The following is a 25547-nucleotide window of genomic DNA, read 5'->3' as shown; positions in this document are numbered from 1 at the left end:
AATGCCTAGTTCGCTCCTGTCCCTCAGGAAGGGACCAGAGCGATTTTTGATATAATTGATTTTCTTGCAAAGTAACAAACAATGTCAAGGCATGAACGAATGGAGTGAAGAAAGACGAATCCGTTGAATATAGACGTGGAACCTGGCAAGGTGAGATAAAGGCTACAAAAGGAGGATCGCTCCTGTCCCTCTCCAAGGGACAAGGGCGATGCAAGGATGATGTTGCTTCCTACGCAAGTTCAAAGACGATCCAAGTCAAGACAAGGTGGCGAGGGACATTTTAAGGCGTCTTTAGCAAGCACAAGTACTCAAGGGACGTTATAATGATGAAATTCGCACCCTATAGCCTAGATCGCTCCTGTCCCTCAGGAAGGGACCAGGGCGATGTTGAATGCATTGGCCATTTCATGCAAAATTTACGTAAGGACAAGACTTCGCAATGTTTCAGAGGGTCCAAGGCATCATATGAAGATAATTCGCAAGGGTTTTCAACGTCCAAACATCGCCAATCAAGGTAAAAAGCTCCCATCGCTCCTGTCCTTTGGACAAGGACCAAGGCGATACTATCAAAAATACTTACGTTCCTTCAAGATCAAAGCAAAGCGAAGTTAGGTAAGGTGAAGGACGACGTTTGAAGGACATCACAACGAAGATCAAAGTGTAAAGTTGCCGAGGTTAAGGAGAAAACATGGATCGCTCCTGTCCCTCTCCAAGGGACAAGGGCGATGATCCCTTTAATACGCCCAAAACTTCATGCGAGCAAATGGAACGAACGTGGAAGACACGAACAAAGGATGTTATTCGCCAATAATGAAAGATCGAAGTTAAAAGATGCAAGATGAACGTGGAAACAAGAGGATCGCTCCTGTCCTTTGGACAAGGACCAGGGCGATGTACACTCAAAAGGCACTTAAGCACACATGCAAAGCAATCAAATGTGAAGAACCTATCAAGATGATCGATTTTCAACGTGGAGATGAAGGAGTTGGACGTGAGAAATGCAAAAGCAGGACAAAAATGTTGAATCGCTCCTGTCCCTCTCCAAGGGACCAGAGCGATGAGGTACGTCCCTTTGTCTTCCAATTTTGGCGCCAAGTAAACAATTTAAATTTCCTTAAATGCTAAATCGATTTAAAAAATTGAAAATCCATTTTTATTTAGCATTTAATATGGCGTTATCTTTTATTAATTATTTTTTGCCTTTATTTAAAAAATCGAAATTCACATTTAAAAAACGCAAGGCATTGATAATTAATTAGTTAATTAATATAAAAATCGATTTGGAGTGCTCAATTAAGCAAGTCGGCCTTGTTATTTTATTGAAAATCATTTAAAAAATGATTTTATTTATCAAGTCGGCCTAGGGGATGAAAAGGTGTGAACGCTATATATAAGGGGAGTGGAAATTTTTGTTTTCACATAATCATTTTTACCTTTCTTCATGCGAATTGAGAAGAAGCGAAGGTGATGCGAAGTATATCATCAAGTTTGGAGTGCGAATTGCGTTGAAGTGTGTTCAAAGGTGGTGCGAATTCAAAACCAAGGGTGGCGCTTAGTTATCAAAGGGTGGTGCGAATTTGAAGACCATACCAAATGCGAACTTGAGGATACATTAAGGCGAATTTGCTAAAGACTTGGAGGATTTGTTTGAGCGATTTGTCAAGGGCAAATTTGAAGATCCATTTAAGACAAGGCCAAAGGCGATACTTGAAGATCACATTCACTCCAAAGGTGGCAAAGTCAATTTTGAGGAGATGATATTGAAGATTATTTTATACCTCAATTTTGCCTAGGCAAATTTTCTTTTTGCATTCTAGAGTTAGCTCTCTATCGAGGTATGGCGATTTAATTATTATTGCTTTATTCATTCATTGTCGTATTTCAAATTTTGAAATTTTGATTTTTGAATTTCTCTTAGCTCAATCGTTGTTTTTTAGGAAATGATAACTCTAGAGACTTATCATGATGTTTCCTAAAAAATTTATCTCTCTTATTTACGTTATTTATTGCAAAATCTAGTTCTTATAATGAAATGTTGTGTAGGTATGGCGACCCCAAAGGCGGGAGCATCCACCAGCCGCTCAGCTCTCATGAAAGAAGATCAGAAGACCGAAGAAGTGGAGACCAAGATCGTGTCTAAATGGAGCAACATTGGAGATACAAACCTGGGGAACTTTAGCACGAAGAAGTTTCGAGAGGTCCCTTACATCGGCAAGCCATCACCTGTCGCCCGAAGAATAATAGAGAGTGGCATCATCAAGGCGGCCGGTTTTCCTCCAGCTATTCAGTGCCACGAGTTGATGATCGAGTGTGCCCGTCACTACAATCCACAGTCCAGGACAATTGTGTCCAATGAGGGAAACACTTTGGCGTACCTTTCAGAGGAAGCCATAAGTGAAGCCTTCCATCTTCCAGAGCACAGGGACATGATATACAAGAGCATTGAAGGAGCCAGATCAGTGTACGATGGTGATCCAGATGCTTGCCTAAGCATAATTAACAAGAACTGGCTACTTAAGAGTCGTCCCCGTCTAAGCAAGGTACCGAACACACCGCATCGGATTGATTTCCAGGAGGAATACAGAGATTTGATTACTATGCTCAACAGAGTTATAGGAGCACCTCATGCCTTCTATTTTGAGAAGTGGATGTTTTACTTCATCCAGGTGATTGTTCAAGGAAAGGGTATGATACATTGGGCTAGGATAATTAGCCATTGCTTAGACGTACAGTTGAGAAGACTCAGGGCTACTAAGTCCTTCCACATGAGTTCATACGTCATCTATGCCTTAATCAGGAGCGTTGAGTACGCAGGACTACCTCATAGAGGAGTGATTGGAAGAGGACCCGGCGAGGTCAGAGCTTGTGAATCCTATACCTACTTGCATCACCCACCAGGGAAGAACTACAAGTTAGTCAATGATACTTTCACGATGAACATCACAAGGACGTTGCAAGGAGGGATTCACAACAGATTATCTCAGGATGCCCAGGAGTTCATCAAGAGGTACGGTGCTTGGTTCATTCAGTTTCCCAAGTTCACTTACATTAGAGTACATGGATGTCCTTTACCTCCATACATGTTGCCGAGGTACCCGACAGACAGAGTTGTGTTACTTGAAGTAACAAGGCAGTTGGCAGCATATGTGAAGGCATTCAGACACAGACATCAGAATGGAGTCCAGGTACCTATTATTTTGGGTAATTCAGTTTAGGTATGTCCTAATGTCTTAGCCATGGATGACGCAGAGAAGGAGTTAGCCTTGTATTCTTTTTCATCTTTTGCTTGGAGAAATAGTTTTGATCCACATGGACATTTAGAGGAGACGGTCGGTAGAAGATTTAAACATGAGCACCAAATTGAAGATTTTATGATGAACCTCTTAGATGATCTCGAAGTGAAACGAAAGATACATTCTAGATTGCCTTCGGATTTCATCAGGAAATGCAGGATTTACAGAGTGGCCGACCAAGCTCAGGACAATGGCAGGCACATCCAGTCTTCATATGATAGAGAAAGCAAAACAATAAGTTTGAATTGGAATGAGCCCGAGGCCGTGGATTTAGATGATTTGATGGCACCAGTCTTGTCTTGTACTCGCAGATGGGTAGACGTTCAGCATCAGAAGTTGAGAGAACAAGGCATAGCTATGTCTTTTACTTTGGAAGAAAAACCAGCCGAAGGTGGAGCAAGTGTTAGTGGAGGCAATCCTAATCCTAGGAATTCAGGTGAAGGTAACCTTCGATGTGCCAGTGAGGGCAATCTCCATTCGAGAGGTTCAAAGAGAAAGGAAAGATCAGAAAAGAAGGAGTCTTCCAAGAAAAAGCAAGGTGCCAACAAAGATCAAGCACCAGGTACTTCTTCTAGACCAGAGAATAGAACAGTTCGAGTGGAAGAGTCCATGGAATCGATGGTACAGAATGACAGACAGGAGGAAGGACAGGCGCAGCATGTTTCGTCAGATGGATCTCTCCAAGACTATGATTTAGAAGAAGATAATGAAGTAACATCTCCTCCCAGACAAGAAGAAATAGTACATAAAGAAATTCAAGTTCAAGAGACAAGATCGAATATCCCAGATTGGTTGAAGGAAAGATTAACCAAGGTGATCGTAATTGAGGACGAGGACAATGCAATTGATTTAGAGAGCCTTGTTGGACGTTCACATGTGATAACAGAGAAGAAGAAGGCTACAAAGATGTCCAAGATGATTCGAGATGAGACTGGATCTAGAAAACTGCAGATAGCTACACCGGCAGCAGATAAATATGAGGGTGAGATCCTAGCAGAGGATTATGATATACAGACTTTTGAGTTAGGACCATCCACAACAGAGCAGATTTTAGATGATGCCACCGACACATTTGAGGCATTGAAGGACAAGTTTAGAGAGGAAGTAGAAAAGAATAGAAAGCTGGAGAGAGAGGTCGGTGCATGGAGGACATATTTCAGTCACATCAATGAACCTTTGGGACGTCAGGATCCAGTTAGGTCACCAGTGCAGGCATTGCCCCTTCAATCGATCAATGAAGCAGAAAGATTCAGGAACCTGGTCCAGCGTACATGTAGTTGGATGGATAGATCTCATACAGTGGCCATAGAATTTGTTTCAAGGATGTCGAAGATCATTCATCAGGCTATCCAAGTTCTTGAGATAATCCACAGATTGATGGCAACAGTAGCTGCATTTGCCCATACCAAGGACGTTGTCATCCCTGTCTTGAAAGTAATAAGACACACATCTAGAAGAATTTTAGCGCAGGAGAGGATCTTAGAAGGTGATTCTCACAGTTTGTTTCAGTGGTCAACCTTACTCCATATAAAGAGTGTTCTCTTCGAGGACATCAGTGTTAGATGTGGTCAAGTTGAGGAGGTGATCAATCCGATCCAGGACAGAGTATTTGAGGTACTTCGTACCATTCTTGGCAGAAGGATCGAGGTCGAGACAGATGTGGATATCCAGGAATTTGAGGATAGAATCAAGATCATCTTTCGCAAGGACGCAGATGTTACAGATGAGCAGTATGATCAGATGTATGCCACCATGCTCCTGATTGATAGAACTAAGGAACTTGAACCTACTTGGGACGCAGCTCTTCTAGATGCATTCGATCAGGTCATCCACTTAGAAGAGAGTATCAAGAATCTTCTCGAGATTCCAATCACAGAAATCGAAGGAATCGTGACAAAATTCATTGCATATGCTAAGAAAGAGAATTGGAAAGGGAATAAGATTCTAGATGAAAGGTTGTTACAGATGACATGACATCTTATTTCTCATTGGTTGATACCTCCTAGATTTTTGTGCCGAATTTAATATTTGGCTATGTATTTAATATTGTTCAGTAAAAAGGAGGTCATTTGTAACAAACCCTAATTAGGGTTTAGGTGTCATGATCTTGTCCGTTGATTTACTTTCAATTTGGACCTTTCATTGTAACTGGGGATGCTATTTATACCCCCATTTTTCATTTCATTTGGTAATAGTTAATAGTCGAATAGTCAAATAAGAGTGAAATAGAGAGATTAAAGTTAGAAGCAATTCTTATTTTGTAGGAAGATTGAGTCTTGAAGAGAGAAACTCAAGCAATTGTTGTATATGATGACTTGGAAATCAATAAAATATTGAAGTTATGGTGTTTTGTTGCAAATTTCTTAAGTTATCTTCATGGTTGTTGGATGTACTTGAATCACGCTCAATCAAAGTAGTTTGTTAATTTGAAAGACTAAGTGTGAGATTTGATATTTGGTAAGATTCGCAATCCAAACCACTAGCTTCTTGCTGATTGTAGGAAAGCCTTGCGTGGTCGACTGGAGAACATTTTGAGTCTTTAACCTTCAAGCATTGTCGTATCTAGGATATGTACCTTCGTAGTAGTGTCCTTGGTCTTTGATGCATTGAACATCATTATTACCTTAGAAGATCGCACTAATTTCAATTGAGTTGTTATCTTATGGCAAAATTGAAGTTGGTTGAGTCTTGCCAAATCTCATTCATGCTAAGTCGTTCATAGGGTTAGGCTAGATTAGACCTCTTAAACCCTATCTTTTTTTTTTTTTTTGAAAGTTCCTTTAGTTTAGTAAAACCTTTAGTTTAGTAAAATCTTCGAGCTTTGAATACGTAAGACCCCTTGGAGGAAACAGCAAATCACATCATACCACTAAAAAGCTTGTCCACACGTGGAGACCCCACTAAAAGAACCTTGGAGTCCATCTAACTGATCCTTTTTGCAGATCTTCAGCAGTTAGAGACTATTTTCTCAAGAGAGGATAAGATGCCTATTGGTATTTTATTCTGTGTATGATTGTGTACAAAATACACGTCAACAGTTAGGTACAACAAACTGCCAACCAACTCCCTGTAAAGTGTAGAATCGACTGAAGCAGTGGGACAAGTTGTAGTCAAAACAACCCCTGATTGAAATGGAGTGGGAGCAGGCTTGCAATCAAGCATGCCGAAGCGCTGAAGCATGTCAAGAGCATACTTCTGTTGGTAGAGAGAGATCCCATCAGAAGACTGAATCACCTGTAGACCAAGGAAATAGTGCAAAAGACCGAGATCTGTCATCTCAAACTGATCCATCAAGGCACGCTGAATATGCTGAATCATAGAGGATGAGCTACCCGTGATGAGAAGATCATCAACATATAGCACAAGAATCAGTATGTCACCCTCAAGAAGCTGAATGTACACTGTGTGATCAGAATGACTGCGGGAGAACCCAATGGAGAGCAAAAAAGAGTCCATCTTCTCATACCAAGCCCGAGGGGCCTGTTTGAGACCATACAATGAACACCGAAGTCTGCAAACCAAAGAACTATCCTGCACAAATCCCTGAGGTTGTTCCATGTAGATTTCCTCCTGTAGATCCCCGTGCAAGAAGGCACTCTTCACATCCATCTGAAAAACAGGCCAACGTCGAGAAGCTGCAAGAGATAGTACAAAGCGAATGGAATTCATCTTGGCAACAGGGGCAAATGTCTCGGAGTAATCAATACCCTCAACCTGTGAAAACCCCTTCGCAACAAGACGGGCTTTGTACTTATCAATGGAACCATCACCAAATATTTAGTGCAAAACAACTAGCGACACCTAACCATCTTTTTGCCCTTAGGAAGAGGACAGAGATCCCAAGTATGATTCCTCATCAAAGAAGAATACTTCTCCATAGCACAATCCCACTCAGGGTGACCTGTCGCCTCTGAAAACTTCAGAGGACCATCTGAAATAGCATGACTCAAAAGACTAGAACCCATAGTATGAGAACGAGTGCGACGAGTATCTGAAGGATCACCAGCCATAGGACCTGCCGCCTCAACAATAAGGCGAGCCCACTTGGGCATCTGAGGTGGAGTAGGTGGAGGTGGGGATGGTGGAGGTGGGGATGGTGGATCATCAACACCATCATCAGAATCATCCTCAAAAAGATCTTGAAGGGGTGTAGTGGCTGGAGTAGGCAGAGGAGTAGTCACTGGAGTCGGGGTATCCACTGTGGGAAGACGCTCATCAAACTGAACATCCCGTCGAAACAGGACCTCTTTGGAATTAGGATCAAACAACCTGTACGCCTTAACATCCTCACAGTAGCCAACAAAAATGAGTGGTCGTCTCTTTCGCTCTATGGCTTTCCTCTGAGCGTCAGGAATAAAGGCCCATGCCTCCCTGCCAAACACTCAAAAAAAGGAAACATCTGGCTTGTCATGAGACCAAGCCTCGTCAGGAGTCATATGTCGAATAGCCTTGTGAGGCATTTGATTCTGAATATAGTTGGCACAATTGATTGCCTCAGCCCAAAAAGACGAATCCATGGACCTGGACTGAATCATACAATTCGCCATCTCCTGTAAAGTTCTATTCTTGCGTTCAGCAACACCATTCTGTTGAGGGGTGTAGGGAACAGTAAACTGACGCTGCAAACCATGCTCAGTGCAAAAATCTTTGAAAGCTTGATTCACATACTCCCCCCCATTATCTGTACGTATCCGCCGAATAGAACAGCCAGACTGCTTCTCTACATATGTCTTGAAGATTCGAAATTAATCAAAGACATCAGACTTGTACTTAAGAAAGTACACCCATGTGTGCCTGGAGAAGTCATCAATAAATGTGAGTACATACTTGGCCCTTGAAAAAGGAGTGGGAAATGACATGAGGTCACTGTGAATCAACTCCAAGGGTGCCAAAGCACGAGAGGCTCTTCCCTTCGGAAAGGGATCTCTGTGATGCTTGCCAAGCACACAACCATGACAAACACCATCAGTGCAGGAAATCTGTGGGAGCCCAAGAACAAGTGCCTGTGTACTCATCTGCTTAAGATATCTGTAATTGACATGGCCCAATCGCTCATGCCAAAGCTTACTCACTGAATCTGCATGTGCTATGAGAGATGAACCTGTACTTGAAGAGGGCTCAAATTCATCAAATCTATAGAGACGAGGTGCAGAATCCACACTACCAGTAGCCACAACCAAATCAGGGTCATGGAGGTCCCGAATAGCCACATCATGTGGTGAGAACTCAACTGTCTTACCAGAGCTAGAGTGGCAAATCTGATAAATGGACAGGAGGTTTGTCGAGATGTCAGGGACAACCAGAACATCCTGTAGAGTACCCCCATCCAAAGAGACATAACTTGAACTTAAGACGAAAAGCTGAACTGAGTCACCCACTGCAATCTGTGAAATACCACAAGAGGCAAGAGAAGTAACCAACCGCTGAGTGTGTGTCATATGGTGAGAAGCACCAGAATCTAGAATCCATGTGGACCCATAGGTCGAAGCTCTAGCAGTGAGAGCATGACCTTTCCCTGTGGAAGGAGAAGACGCCTGAGTTGAGGAAATATGATGCTGCTGCATGGCTTCCTCTAAAGCCTCTAATCGTTTCAAACACCTAGAAACTGGATGTCCTTCCTTGCCACAAAAACTGCAAGTGTCTGATGATTTCTTCTTAGTCTTGGAGGAAGACTCACTAGACTGTGAAGATTTCCTTTGTTTGGGAGGAAATAGTTTTGAATCAGACTTAAGAGCAGGCTTGGAGGAATTCTCACTACCTGCAGAAGGCTTCTTCGGCTTCGGTTTCTGCTTCTGTTTCTCCTTCTCCTTAGAGGACTGAGCAACCAATGCTTTGTTCTTGGAGCCTGAGAGCGTATCCAGCTGAGAAAGATGAGACTGCTCACGAGACAATCAATCACAAAAGACATCAAAGGTAGGCATGTTGAAACGAGTACCCAAGCCATCCATGGTGGAGTAGAAAGCAGAGGCAAAAAACTGAAAGTGACCCCGAAGCTTCGAAAGAATCAAATGAATGCACTCTGTATCAGTCTTGTTCTTTCCATATCCCTGAAGAACAGATCTAGTAGTCTTGAATTTGTTCAAAAAATCCTCAATAGTGGGAAAGGAATCAGGGAACAAAGAAGTCAACTCTGCCTCAATCTGTAATGCTCGAATCTCATTGACCCTCCCGAAGAGAGAATCAAACTTCAACCACATATCTTGAGGAGTAAGCAACTCATCAAGGTGAAACAAAAGACTGTCGGAGACATGCAAAGAGATCAAACCCATGGCCTCATCTAGCTTGTTCCGGTGCATAAGAATCTCATAAGGACGCTGCAGGATTGGCTGAACCTCATCCAAAGAAGCCCACAACCCTCGTGCCCTGAGAAGCCTCGTGATGTGGGGCTTCCAGGTGTGATAGTTGTGTGAAGTCAACAACTCAACTGAAGGATTTGCCATGAGAACAAAGAAAACTCTGCACCTGCACCTGCTTGTTGGTTGTTTTATTATGTGATCTTTCAGAATAGACAGAAGATGCAGAAGGGTTTGTTTGTTTTGAGAGTTTAGGTGTTCTTGATTTCTGATATAAATGACAGAAAGCGAGAAAAAAACACCCCCCCACAATAGAGAAACCCAAACCCTAGTACATAGTAATGAGAAGGAAGTAGTGCATAAGCAAAAAAAACTTCAAACTGATATCTCATGTACCTGGTGAAAATTCTGAGAAAAAAGATTACAAATCTGAATAGAGCATGTTGAGAGTTTTCCAATGCCTATTCGTTTTCAAAAAACGGAGTCCGTTTGCCCATTCTACGGCCTCGGAAGTGCAAAAAAGGAAGCCCGACTTTGACTGGTAAAAAATACAGTCAAATAGCAGATGTAGGAAAAAAATCCACCACCACGAGGTTCGGCTCAGAATCACCTTTTTGACGCCTATTTGTTCGGCAAAAACCGACTCCGGATGCACAATCTAGGCCCAAAAAACCAACCCCTTCTCAAAAGGGGAAAGGATGGGGCTCCGGTGGTGCTGCCTGGCGGAGCAACCGACAAAGCGGAGAAAATGGGTGGAGCAACCGGCGGAGGTGGCGGCGGCGTTGGGGTGGAGCAACTGTTGGAGCGGAGGGGGCCGGGGTCGGCGGGGGCCAGGGTTGCCGGAACCGGAGCTGGGGATAGCCGGCGGGGGTCGAGTGGGGTCGGCCTGACAGATCTGTAGGGGCTGTACAACGCTGGACTGTCAGGTCTGGTGCCCAAAAAACTTTGATTCGCCCTCCTTTCCTTTGCAATTTTTTTTTTTTAAATAAAAAAAATCCGGCTTGCATGCCTTAAAAAGGCATTTTTTTTTTCAAATTTTTTCTAGATTTGCGTGCCAGAGCCGTATGGCTTGGATCTGAGAAAAAATTGCTCCCAGAGGCTCAGGAACCAAAATAGGTCGAATTTTATATGACCATAGGGGTTTTTGGGCCTTCTAAGCACGGTGGTGAGGTCCGTTTAGGCCCAAAGTGCTCAAAAAAAAAAGGTCAAACCCTAGGTACATAAAAAATCCTGAAACCCCAAATCTGCTTCCAATGCAAAAAATTCTCAAAAAACAGGAACAAGTAGCTGCAGATCTGAGCTTTGATACCATATAGGAGTTGAGAAATACAACCCCACAGTAGCCTGAAGATCTTCTGCAAGCCGAATAACCTGTTACAAGGAGAAGCAATGAAGCAAAATTTGAAGAACATACAAAACACAGGAAAAATATTCTCAAAATATGAGAGCTCCAATTCACCAAAAACGTATTGTGAAAAAGATAATACAATGAAAAGAAAAAATAACCTCTAATAGGTCAAGAAACCCTAAAAAGGGAAAACCCTAGGCTTGCACTTAATAATTAATTATATGCACCTAATGTTAGCTTAAGTGTAAAAAGATAATTGGGAACTTAAAGAATTAAACAAATAATGTTTAATTAATCAAGTAAAGACCCAATTACTCTAATAAGTAGAATGTCTTATGGAGAATTTCGCTTTGGACCATTTGGAAGGGTCAGGAGCGAAATTGAAATTCGCTTTGGACCCTTTGGAAGGGTCAGGAGCAAAATTTGACATTTTGGTCTCTTCGTTAGGATTCATATATGGAATATAACATTTAAGTATAAGTGACATTTCCTTATAAAGATATAAGGAAATGTCACTTATACTTTAAGTTATATTCCATATATACTGTCAGGATGTTTGAGAGTGGTTTCGGACCTCTAGGAGTTATAATGCAAAATCTAGTTTTTGGAGGATTCTTCAATTTTCCAGACTTAGTCAAATTTCAGGATCAGGATGACATTCCAGACTTAGCCAAATTTCAGGACATTTGAAGATTGGGATGACATTCCAGACTTCATCACTCACCAACTTGACCTAACTCAGACCTTCGAAGAGGATATTCACTCACCAAGCTTCATTGACCTCCTCAAACTCAAACAAGACACAATTAGCAACAAGAGCAAAACTTTGTCCTAAGGAAGACTTTCAAAGATGACCCTAACCCGGAGCATCCACTGACTCACCTTTAGCTAAAACAAAGCCTTCTATCTTAGTGATCCCTCTGGCAACACTCAGCATGCAAAGACTAATAGACAAAACCCTAAAAGACCTAGAAAAACAAGCCCTAGAAAGCAAAAAGTAGGGATCCCCATTAGCAATGTGGCGATGTGTGAATACGTCACAACAATGTCATACTCCATGAGCTTGGTTATCCACCCAACCCTCTTCTCACTGATGTCCTTGTTTAGAAGGAAATCTTTGACAGTTGCATGGGGAACTAAGAGCTGGATCCTGTTGTTGGACATCATGTGTCTGAACTTTTTTAATGCCCTTACAACAGTGAGGACTTGCTTTTCTACATAGCTATACTTAAGCTCGTAGTCCTTTAGCCCTTCACTAAAGAAAGCATTAGGTTGCTCCAACTTGTCATCCTTCAGCTATGTTAGGACAACTGAAATGCTGGATTCTCCTCCGAAGGTATAGAGAATAAAATCCCTTTCATAATTAGGATTGACAAGGGTAGGGGCTTGAGCAATTGCTTGTTTGATTTCTTCGAATCCGGCCCTTCCCTCTTTGGTCCAACTGAAAGCCATGTTTTTCTTCAACATGGAAGCGAGGGGTTTTAGCATGGTGGCAAGGTTGGGAATGAACCTCCTCACAAAGTTGATCCTACCAAGGAAACTTTGCAATCCTTTCTTGTGACTGGGGAGTGGAAGAGAAAGAATAGCCTCCACTTGCTCTGGATCACTGGTCAAACCCTCCTTGGATACGATGTGTCCTAGCAATCTTCCTTGATCAGTAGCAAACACACACTTGCTAGGGTTCAATGACACACCATACTCCCTGCATTTCATGAACACATGCTCAAGATGACCAAGATGGTCAGCTGCATTCTTCGAATGAACAGTTATGTCATGAAGGTATACAAGCACAAACTTTGCTAATACACCCTTGAAAGCCATGTCGATTGCTCTTTGGAATGTGGCACCTGCATTGGTTAGCCCAAAGGGCATTTTAAAATAAGCATAGGTACCCCACTTAGTAGTAAATGTAGTCTTGTATTGGTCTGATTCTTGGACTAAGATTTGATTGTAGACTGAATACCCATCCAAGAACGAAAATCTTTCTGAGCCATTGACCTTTTGGAGAATTTGCTCCATAGAGGGAAGGGGAAAATGATCCTTGAGGGAGGCTCTATTGAGATCCCTAAAGTCTACACATAGCCTGATTTCCCCATTCTTCTTCCTTACAGGAACAAGGTTGGCCACCCAGGAGGAATGCTTGATAGGAAAGATGATATGGGCTTCTATGAGCTTGGTCAACTCCTTCCTCATTAGTGGCTCAATTTTGGGGTTTATTGGCCTTTGCTTTTGTCTAACGGGCTTTGCATTTGGGTCTAGCTCTATGGTATGCTGGGCTAAGCTAGGGTCAAAACCCTTCAAGTCTTCATAGGTCCAAGCAACTATGTCATCATACTTTTGACAAAGCTCAACAAAGGCCTCTTGCTCGGTAGAGGAACACACCTTGCCCAAGTTCAAGGACCTACCCTCAGCAACAACAACTAGCTTGTAATCACCCCTCTTTGCAGCCAAGTTCATTTTTTTCTTCAACTGATCATCCGAGTTGAAAATGCCTTCCAAGGTAAGTAGACCTTTAGGCAACTTGTTGGAGTTGAGCTGCATGATTTGATCTCCATACTAGTCCTGCAATTTAGACTGATTTTTAGCAAAAAAATCTACTTCATTTTGCAAGAAGTTGAAGATCTGTTGATCACTTTCAAACACTTGCCAATTCACCTGATTGTCTGGGACAACAGGCCTCACAACAAGCTTGATGTGTTGCTCATTCTCACTTGCAACATGCGCTGGTATGTCGAACTGAGCACCAACTGCTGCAAGCCTATTAGCATGCTTGTTTTGACCCCTAGGAATGCTCTGGATATTGAAGGCTTCAAATCCTTCAATCAAATCCCAAACCCTGTGTTTGTATGATTTGAGTAGGTTGTTTTTTGCTACACTTTGGGCTCGAATGTGTTTAACAACCAACTCACTATCTCCAAATACTTGCAGAGATTTGATCTTTTTGCTTTGTGCAAGTCGGAGACCCTGGATCAAGGCTTCATACTCAGCGACATTGTTAGTGCAACTAAATTGAAGGCTAAAGGAAAAGAAATATTTCTCCTGCTCAGGAGAAACAAGCATTTCCCCGACACCTGCACCATTCTTGTTTCTTGAACCATCAAAAAACATGTTCCATAACCCCTCTGAGTCTCTTTGTGTTTTGATGAGGTCAGGGATAGGAGTATCCTCTTCATGGATACAATAGGTGCCAAGCCTAGTCTCTTCAGTCTCAACTAATGGATCAAATTGAAAAGCATTGACCCATTCATCCAGCAAGCAATCAGGAATCTCTTGCAAGAGGGTGGCAAGCTCACGGACAACACACTCCTCCCCCTCTTCATGCAAAGTGCAATTCATGTTTATAGGGCTCAATGTGGTTTTAGGCAATGGGTTCTGCCCTTATGGTGACCTTGGTACCGTACCTTGCTCGAATTAGCATATGGGACCAGTCAGAAGACATACCCACCTATCTTGGCTGTGAAGTCTCTAGACAGGCAGATGGCAAAGAAGGCAGTGAGGTTGATGATCGATACGTCTTGCAAGACAGTGCAACCAGGGCATGCATGCAAGGTTGACTTCAAATTTTTACCACCCCTACTGTCTTAATAGAAGTGCCATCTAATTGGACCACCCCTTTGGTCACGGGTTCATATTTTATGCCAAGAAGATCAGCTACCTTCTTAGGCATGACTGAGCTACTAGCTCTTGAATCTATCATGCAGTTGTGAACCAAGTTATCTCCTATGATCAAGGAGAGATAGAAGGGGGGAGGTTTGCTGATCTTGCTTGAATCTTCCTCCTCCTTGGGTTGCACCAAACTGGTGGTGATTGCCTTTTCGTTGATTGTTGTCTCATTACCTGATTGATTGACATCCTTCAGTGCCTCCTTAAGCAAATCCCTTTGAGATGGGATTGAAAGGGCCTCCCACATAGTGACGTTGAGGCTGGCCTTCTTCATCTGATCAACTATGTTGAAAGGAACAACAACTGACTTTAGAGGCCCCTTTGAACCTACAAGGTCTACCTTTGTTCTTTGGACGACTTGGGCCTCCTGCCTCTTATTGCCTTGCATGGTACTTTGACTTGTATCATGGACGGCTACATTGGGTGTTGGAGCTTGGGTTGATGTTGAAGGTGAGGCAGCTTCCATGGCTCTCTTCTTTGACCTCGCATACTGCAGCATGGACTCACCATTTGTTTGGTTCAAACCACAGAATTCTACCTCCTGCCAATTGAGAAAGGTGGAATCCCCTTGTAAGTGAGCCTGAGTGCCAACACTAGGCTGATTTGTGTCATATTGCTGGCCATAAGTGGTTGGGTCATCTTGCACTACTAAAGTTTGGACAAACCCTCCACTTTGGCATATACCTTGGTTGTGTGGCTGATTGCATGGTTGACACCAATCTTGCTCTTGGGCAAGATTATTTTGCATTGGAACTATCACCTTTGAGCTGCTTGCGGTTGTGGGGTTCACACTATTCAAGGGCTTGACATTGCTCCATTGGTTTTACCCTTGAAAGGGTGGCCATTTTGCTGATAATTTTTATTTTGTGCTTGGTAAGGTCTGCTATTCTGAGTTTGCTGTCTTTTTAGTGCCACCAATTCATTGCCAAAGTTTTGTAGTAGAGTCTTGACCTCATGGAGCTCATTGGAGGATGTAGAGGGCGTGGATGATTGTCTTGCGGGAGCCATGGGGATAGGAGCCATGGTGGGTTGTTGAGTAGGAGCTTCTAGGAAGAGAGACATTGGAGGCCTTGGAGCTATCTTCCCAGCCTGAATGAAACAATTTTTTGCTCTTATGGCTATGTCATATGCACCCGGTAGAGAGGCTCCACCCATCGATTGTACCATGACAGCTATATCGCTGTTGAGAGCTCTAAGATAATACAAGAAGGCATGATTTGGGGATGGCTTTACTAGAGTAGGAATCCTATTCCATGTCTTATGGAATCTGAAGTTGAAGTCTCCCATGAACTTGTGGGGTGCCCTCTTGATCGTAGTTAATTGCTCCACAAGTGATAGATGATCATTTTTGTCTTCGAAATGGTTGCACAACCTCTCCCCCAATTCGTCCCAATTGTGAATGGAACTAGACGACAACCCTCTATACCACTGCAAAGCTTTGCCTTTCAAAGATGTGGCTGAGAGTCTAACAGCAACATCATCCTGAGTGATATTGTGGACGGAGTAGATGTTTGCAATGTCTTGAATGTGCTCAATGGGCGTAGTAGCTGTTTCACCAGTGAAGTATGGTATACTCTTCAACGCAGCCACTAGTATGTCATTCCATTGAGTCAAAATAAGGGGACTCCCCCCATTGAAGGTAACAAAGACTTGATTTCTTGCCATGTGAAACAATGGTCTGTTGATATGAGTGGTGGGAGCCCTTGATAGCAATGGTCTTGTGAATGGAGGAGTAGAATGAGACCTGGGAGATGGACTGTTTACAACCTCGACACCCTTGACTGGTGATAATGAAGATCTGCCTCTCCTCCTTCTAGAGCCTGTAGATGGGAGCTCTTGGAATTGAAAACTGCCTCTAGAAGATGCCCTTGTATGAATTCTGGGCATGAAATCTGCAACCGCCCTTAGAGGTTTGGAGGTTTGGAGTTTTGGACTCTGTTGTAGGATTGGGTTAAACATATGCAAATAAAAAAAAATACAAAAAAACATTTTAACTTGCTTTTTTTACTTACATTTCCTCCACCCTAAAAGTAACTTCTTTTCATTTCAAACTGAAGGAGAAATATGTGCAAATAAAAAAACATGAAAAAGCATTTTAACTTGCTTTTTCACTTATATTTCCTCGTCCACCCTCAAAGTAATTTCATTTCATTTCAAGCCAAAGGAGGAGAAATGAGAGTTGTTAGCCAAATTCGGATTGCATTGCAGGTACTCTAGCAAGGAGTTTGAGCATAAATCGATTGTGGAATCACATTTGGGTAGGTTCATAGCTATGTTTGGTGCATCGAGAGGTGTCTACGAAGGATTGGAAAGAGATGACTATTGAATTCAAGCTAGATTTAAAAGGTAAGTTTGTGTTGTGAAGCTTTTTTTTTTTTTAAAATATTTTTCTTTTACATTTCTTGTTTCCTTTTTCTATTTTATTTTTGTAGATCAAAGAACAAACCCTAGGTGGTTTTGTAAAAATAATCTAATTTAATAGTTGCAAACCCTACATTTTTTTATAGTAGTTTATTTATAAATCACAAATGTTAATTTTGTTCTATTTATATGTTATTGTAGTTATTTTGTCTTTATCACTATGTCCCAAACCCAAGTTAAAAGGGACCCTTGTCAAGAACCATGCTAAAATTACCCCTAGGCAAAAGAAAGGAGAAGTAGCTTGTTTTTATTGCAAAAATACTTATCATGGAGAGGGCATTGATAGATTGAAATACTATCTTGCACGTATACCAGTCCATGATACAATTTCTTGCCCACATGTGCCTCCTAAGGTTAGGAGTGAATTGTAATTGCAACTAGAAACCTTTGAGCAATGAAAAGAATTGAAAAGAAGGCAAAGAGAGGAGATGGTGACCATTAGTGGTAGTAGAAGGTCTTCTTCTATACCTCAATTTTGTCCATCTTCAAGTGTTGTAATTGTGTGTTGGTGCTAGTGGTTGTCTTATCATTGGGCCTAGTGTTATCATTGCCACACACTACTCTAGGTTCCCAACTGTCACATGAGAGCATGGGTTGGAACTTGAAATAGACATGCATGATGCAGCTAAATGTGGAATCAAGTACTTTTGGTTCTATTGTGCCATTCCATTCCAACCAGCCAGGTAATTCTTTTTTGTTTGTTTGTTTTAAAATTTATACCTTAATTTTTTGTCTCTTGAATTTGTATATTTAGAGGCTAAGTCACAAGGTTCGAATTCGAATTCGACGACCATGAAATTCATACGAAATTCGACAAGGGAAAAATTTAAAAACAAAATCGGATAAAATTTGCCTTATATAATTTTGTTTATTTTTTAAATATATGTATACTTCTAATAAATTATCAAAATAGCTTAAGATTGCTAAATAGATTTGAAGTCATTATAAAAAGGTGGTACATTTATAAAAGATAAACCATAAGAAACATGTGAAATCACGATTGTGAAGATGTTTTCTTTTCAAAAAGTGAGAATAAAAAGTTAAGAATTTAGAACTTCAAAATAGCTCTAAGTCATCAAGAGAAATTGGATCAGATGGCGTAGCATAAACCATAAGAAACATGTGAAATCATGATTACGAAGATGTTTTCTTTTCAAAAAGTTACAATAAAAAGTTAAGACTTTAGAACTTCAAAAAAGCTCTAAGTCATCAAGAGCACTTGGCTCAGATGGTGCAGCATCATCATCAGTATCACTATCCAATTCCTCATCAAGAAAGTCAGGCTCATCTGCAACTGGTACTTCTATGTCTTGTGGAATATATTGTTGTGAAGAAGATGTGGAGTCGCTTGCTGATTTGTTCATGAATAATTTCAAATTGCTGCTAACGTAGACAAGATCTCCCAACTTTCCAGACAACAATTTGTTCCTCTTCTTGGAATGGATGTGGTCAAAGCAACTGCAATTCCTCTCACAAGCTGATGAACTTGCTCCCCGACTCAGTATTCTAATGGCAAAGCGTTGAAGTTCAGGAGTTTGTGCTCCATAACTCATCCACCATCTATAACTAGGTACCGCATCTCTTGTCATATCATATTTGGCTCGTGCTACTCCAAACAACCCTTCTGCTCTCTTGTATAGCCAACTTTGGTCTCTGATTAGAGATGCAATTGCTGGATCTAGTTCAAATTTGCTAATGGCTTCATAAAACCCTGCCATTATTTCAAAATCAGCTTGTCGATCAATATGAAATAGCTTAGGCTCCAAATAGCGAGCTACTGCATGTAAAGGTGTGTGCATCATTTTCCATCTAGAATCAACTGCTGCCCATATCTCCATGTACTCTGCATCTACATTATTTAGCGCTCTTTGAATAGCTTTCTTACAACGATCCATTCTTTCATAAAGCATGCCAAGGCAAGGTTTGTCACCATCAACCATACGAAGCACATCATCAATTGGCTCACATATACTCAAAACCTTTGTTCCACTTTCCCAAAAGATGCTATTTAAAACAATTTGCTCTATGTTCTTGCCCTTGGCACTTTTAGAAAGCTCTGAATTTTCCCACTCATTGGAACAAACAACAGATCTCAAAGCTGCTTTCTTTTCCACAACTCTTTTCAAAGTGATATAAAATGAAGCAAATCTTGTGTCACAAGGCCTCAACATTTCCCTAGATGTATGTTGCCTGTAAAGACTCAATGTGAGACAATGATTTCTTATGAAGTTTGCAATTGCTCTCCCTCTATGAATTGCTTCATGTATCCATGGAAACTTAGCCAAATCATGAAGCAACAAATCCAAACAATGTGCTACACTTGGACTCCAATATATTTGTGGGTATTTCTCAACAATCAGTTTTCCAGCTCCTACACAATTTGCTGCACTGTTAGTTACCACTTGAACCACATTTTCCACCCCTACTTCAAAAATGGCTTCCTCTAATATTTGAAATATGTATTTGTAAGTTTTCTTGTGGTTCATGGTGTCAATCACTCTCAAGAATGCAACACCTTTAGGACAAGCCACCAAAACATTGATCAATGGCCTTTGACATATATTTGACCATCTATCACTCAATATGGTGCAACCTGTTGCCTTCCAAGAGGCTTTGACCTCAGCTTGTTACTCAGTCACTCTTTCTTTTGACCTCTCCAAAAGACTTGTCCTGAAAGCCTCAGAAGTAGGAGGTGTGTACCCTTTGCCAAACTTTGCAACTTTTTGAATTGCATTGCAAAAATGCGGATTTCTAGCTACATTGAATGGAATAGCACTTGTGTAAAACAAATTTGCTAGTGCATCATCCACCTGTTGTTTCTCTACTGGTTTCCAAAGACTCTTCAAAGTTCCACTCTCTTTGGATGCCCACGTGGCCTTGGGTAGACTCGAAGAGGAAGACATAATAATAATAAATGTGGATCTAGACAGATCCTCTTCAATTCTCTATTTCTTTTGTGCCGCTTGCATCTTTCTTGCAATTGAAGAGGCTTGCTCTTTCTCTAAAATAGCTCTAATTTCTTTGGACACATTTGGACATGCAGTAACACCTCTGCATTTAGCCCTTGAAATACCAAGCAAGTGGTCCTTTATTGTTGTTAAAGTTTCGGTATAAACTTTCGGGCACAAGTTACAATGAAGATAAGTACCATTGCGGGTCACATGTTTCCATCCCTCTGAAGTTGATTTGTTGGGAGCCATTACAACTTGTCCAATTTAGAAGAAAAATGATTTTTGATATTTAAAACATGGATTAAAAATTATTTAAAAACATTAAAACAAAAAATATATAACATGTTAATTTTTAACTCCAAAAAGAAAAATAATTCAATAAGTTTAAAACTTTATTTAAATATAAGATTTGTTATATTTAACTCAAAAACATATATATAATTAAATCATTGTAATAAAGATAATTAAAATATATACAAGTATTATAATACGTTTATAAAAAAATCTTGGTACCTTTATACTAAACTGTAATAAAATATATTATAATAAAATCGTTAAATCATCATAATAAAATATATACAAGTATTATAAGCTTTATTATAATACTTGTATATATTTTTTTATAATAATGAAAAAATGACTAATAAAATATATAACACAAAAATATTTCTTCAAAAAAAATTATTACACTAATTTTTTTTATAAAACTATAAAAATAAATTATATCACTATCGAATGCGCACACAAAAAAATGAAGGGCAAAGGAAAAAAATTGAATCGGGCGGGCACCTACTTGAACACGGCAAAACTGCAAAGTGGACTGTAGTGCAGTGATGGCAGCGACGCTATGAGGGGAAGCTACATCAGCGACGACAACCCTTGCAGCGACGGTACCCTTGTAGTGATGGCGACCCAGCAGACAACTCGCTGCAACTTCTTGCAGCGATGGCGACCCACGCACTGCAACTTCAATTTCCACCGAAAATCTACACCTCTTCACGGGAGTTCTGTGTTTATAGAGGTGGAGATGAAGCTTTTATAAAAAAAATACATCGACAATCTTAAAAAACCCTAAACGCATTTCAAAACCCCCCCAAAAAAACGCTTTTTAAATGTTAGCTTTAATAAGAAAAAATGACATCTGGCCGTACAATTTTTTGCCAAATTGGAACGTATTTTTTTTTTTAAGTTTGAAATTCGATAAAAATCGAGCTTCATATTTGAAATACGGCGAATTCTGTGACTTAGTTTAGAGGTATGTCGAATTCAAATTTAAACTCTCCATTTTGCAATACTTTTTTTATTTCATTTATTTGTGATGTGTTAGGTCTCCTTATTGGCAAAACATGGTTGATGCCATTACTATTTGTGGGTTAGGGTTCAAAGCCCCTAGTGAAGATGAAATAAGGGGCCCAATTTTGTCTCAAAAGGTGGTTGATGTGAAAGCCACCCTAGAGGATTAGCAATTGATATAGTGGAGGAAGGGTTGCACCATCTCAACTGATGGTTGGACTGATAGAAAAAATAAAACTTTGCTAAATTTTCTTGTTTCTTACTGAGGTGGTTGTACTTCCTAAAATGCATTGATTTAGTGATTAATATTTTTAATTTATAGTTTATTTGATTGTTGATTTTGTTTCCTTTCCAGGTGGCACTGTATTCATCAAATATATATATGCTTTAGGACATGGCAAAAATGCCATATTCCTTTTTGAAGCTTTGGAGGATGCCCTAGTCAAGGTGGGTGAGGAGAATGTGGTGCGAGTGGTTATGGATAATGCAACAAATTTGTTGCTGCAGGTAGACTACTAATGGATAGGCACCCATTATAATTTTGGACTCCATGTGTTGCTCATTGCTTTGACCTTATATTGGAGGATCTTGGTAGGATTCCGTGAATCAAAGCATGTGTGGAAATGGAAAAAGATATTTGTACATCACACATGGGTCCTCAACCTAATGAGGCAATTCATGGGGCAAAAGGAGTTGGCTCATTCTGGAATAACCCAATTTGTAACGAATTTCATTACATTACAATCCTTGCTTCAGGCAAAGAGAGCTTTGAGGCGCATGCTGGTTAGTGAGGAGTGGACTTCCTCATTGTATGCTAAGACCAATGCAAGGGTTGATATGGTAAATTGGATGTTTGATGACCAAGGCTTTTGGATACCTATTGTAGAGATCCTTGTTTAAACTAGAAATAACATTGGAAAGCAAATGGTATAGTAAAAGATAAAACATGCAGTTTTGTCTTAGAACAATGGAGGATTGTGCAATTAAGACTGTCCAGTTTGTAAACTGCTGTTCTAGGTAAAAATCTAGTGGACTGAGTTGCGAAAAGAATTGCTTGTGTGTGTTTGGGTTTCTTGCAAAATGCTTTGAGTTTTGTTCTTTGCTTTTTCACCTTTTCGGAACATATTGAAGTTTTAAATTTGGCCAAGTAATGAAGTTATGACTATCTAAATGCTATCTTGTTTAGCTGCAATCTGCAAGTTGGAAAATGTTAATTAATTTATATGATGCAATCATATGAATTTAAATGATATTTATCACTATTAGTATTTATTAGATTAGTTTCTTTGGTAGACAAATCAGTGGATATTATCACCTTGGAAAATATTTTATTTATATTATTGTTGGTTATGGGTTTGTCCTTTGGATATTTATCCTTATTGTTGAATGTTTGGATATCATAGTGAGATGATCGGACATCTTGTGCTATAGCCATTGATTGTTGTTGGTTTATACAGCCAAATTTTATTAATCTATTCAAAACCATGTTGAAATCTAGTGCATTTATACATTTTGTTTGTTATCTTGAGAGATGAGTGTGGACGGGAGCATTATGGGAACTCAAAAATAATAATTACGAAAAGATGCTATGGCCATAGCTTGAAGTCAATCAGTCATAAATGTAGTACTTTGATTAATTTACAATTCTCTCCCATAATATGTGTATCAATGGACATGTGCATTAGATATATGTTGAATGAGCATATAGGTAGCTAGATTGTCAGTGATTCATATCGTGCACCAGATTCCTTCATGCATGTTGCCACATACCTCTAGATCATTTGTGATGGGTTGGGTTATGCCAAAGGAGTAGCATGGGGAAGCTTAGTGCTTCGTGGCATTATGGATATCACCTCAATGATACTCTCTCTTCTCTTTCTCTTGGCAGATTCAGAGTATGGTTTCAAGATTTGTGAACCTATACATGGAATGTAAAATGATTTGAGTTCTATAGTTATGTCAAAGTATTGTAATAGGACTTGTACTAATTGTAATGATTTTGGAACCATTTTATATATGTTTATTTTTTTTTCTTTTATAGTCCAATTGTTTGACTCTTTGACTTTGAGTAACCATTATGTTTATTTTATTTATTATTTCTTTACTTTATTAGTGATCACATGGAAGGATATTACATAATTAGTGGTTATATAGATAGTTCAGATTTTTATAACGACAAGTAGATGAGTGAGATCAAGTAGTGTAGTTGGTTGGGATTTTGTAGCAAGGGATCTCGTGTGGTGATTTCTTTTCTACAGAGTTGTGTATGGTGCAACTCTATTTCAAGCAGTGTTTCACGGAAACACATTTCCCCCCTCCAGGCCCAAGTCCCCCCGTCCCCGAAGCCTGTCCCCGCGTCCCCCCGTCTCCCCGTCCCCAACAACCGTGGAACAATGATTTCAAGGGTATTCTTCTTAAGGCTGTATTGAATGTTAGGGCACATTGTTGACCGACATACATTTTGTGTTGTGCATTTCTGTTATATTTCTATTATTTGATGTTCAGATCTTTTACAATATTGGTATTCTTCGTAGGATGGGTGTTGTTGTGGCCTGTGGGTTTAGAGTTTGGAGTGACATTGTGAAAGCAAATAAGATTGTAAGTTGTAAATGGAAATTTCATACCGTTCTCATATTGAATGTTTTCTATTTCCTTGGTCAGATCTCATAGCTTGTATTCAATCAATCATCGATTGTGAAATACATGGGTATGTTATTGCAATGTGGTAAATCATGTATTGGGCGGGGTTTGAATGCTTCAATAGTTGTAAAATATATTTTCTTAACTTATCAGGATGTTGCTGGCCCATAATGCACCGTATGAAAATTTAGTTCTAGTTAGGGAAGCCTTCTACCATTTGTTGAGGGTTTCATATGCTATTCAGGCCACCACACCTTGAAACAACAAAGAATTTGGTCATAAGTATTTGAAGCATGCTTGTTGGATTTTTGACCCTAATATTATGAGGCTGATTGTCAATATTGAATTTGCATGTTAGAGATTATTGTTTGGCTAATGCTTTCAGGTGGCAAGAAGTCTATAGAGCTACTAGATGACAATAAATGCTATGGTTTTTTGCAGGTTTGTAAGCCGAGGTTTCTCCAAATGTACAATAGATGCAATTCCAGCATCAAGGAGGGCAAAAATAAATCTAAACCGTGGATCAAAATACTACATGAAAAAACTGTAACCCACGTTTAAAGGAGTAACTATTGAAATTGACATATGGATTAAAACTTGAGACGAAAAGCCTTTGTACTTGCACTAATCCTTACTCTATAATTGAGGCATAGTTGCATGGAGATATTTAAGTATCTATCTATTTGGCATAACAAGACACAACAACATGCTGAAGGGCATGAGTTCACTCATTGTGCTTAATATAGATTTAGAAAAAACAAGAGTTAATTTTGTATGGCTTTGTAGACACAGTTTTGTAGCTAAAGTTGGAATTCTCAAATGGGAAATCCTAACACGTGATGTATTGCCATACTGTTAACATATTATTTTTATTGTTAAATTTGTTTTTCGGACATTTTAATATAAAATTTGGAGTCTGTATTGTGCAGATTTTCATTTATAAAATGTTGGGTTGTATTGTACCCATTATATTTTTACTCTTTATTTACCTCTATCCTCAAGGTGCTGGTTGGAAGACCTATGGTTTTTTGCAATAAAATGCAGCAATCAACATATGACAAACTTTTGTATGCAAAATTATTGGGGTAGTTCTAGAAGGATGTATAGTTAAATTAGTGGAATATCATCCAATGACATTTGGATTAATACTACTGTCGAAAATACATTGCCATGGGCAAATAAACCACAGGGTCCCATGCACCCACTTAGTTAATAGATTTAAGCACACTGCTCAAATTTTTTAGGAACCAGTGGTCCCATGATTTATTTTTCTTGTTTATTTTAAGTAATTACAATATTGCAATCTTTTTGTAATTATTATATTTTGAAGATAAAATTTGAAAGCAAATAAAATAGAGGGAAAACAATGTGCAGCCACATGGAATATTTGTGGCTAAGCAGTGGCTGCATAATTTAAAAAATTACATGGAAGCACCTGAGCCTCAAAAAATTAAGCCACATGCATTTGAATGTGACCATGCTGTAATATGCTGTAACAATATGTTTTGTAGGTATCGTCTCTCAGAGATAGAAATTGGGATTCATCTGGACTAAATAAGCATATCACTATAACTAATACCCTGAGACTTGCAATTTTCTCTTTAGGCCACAATATTTACAAGCTCTGGTCAGATTTAACAGCATG

General features: G+C 39.9%; 1 protein-coding gene across 2 annotated transcripts in view; it reads left to right on the top strand.

The window, feature by feature from the left end:
* Positions 1-24830, top strand: part of LOC131066246 (probable amino-acid acetyltransferase NAGS1, chloroplastic) — a 183626-nt gene extending 158796 nt beyond the window's left edge. The window contains exon 11 of one of the 2 annotated variants that reach the window (XM_058000959.2): positions 24344-24830. In XM_058000959.2, coding sequence (XP_057856942.2) covers positions 24344-24452 — 109 coding nt within the window. In that variant the 3' untranslated portion in view covers positions 24453-24830. The remainder of the gene's footprint in view (positions 1-24343) is intronic. The other variant, XM_058000960.2, reaches the window with a different exon arrangement.
* The last annotated feature ends 717 nt before the right edge of the window (positions 24831-25547 follow it).

This window comes from Cryptomeria japonica, chromosome 5 (genome assembly GCF_030272615.1).
Source record: "Cryptomeria japonica chromosome 5, Sugi_1.0, whole genome shotgun sequence".
NCBI classification, from domain to species: domain Eukaryota; kingdom Viridiplantae; phylum Streptophyta; class Pinopsida; order Cupressales; family Cupressaceae; genus Cryptomeria; species Cryptomeria japonica.
Note: the sequence above shows the minus strand (reverse complement) of the source record. Positions and strands in the feature narration are given on the sequence as shown.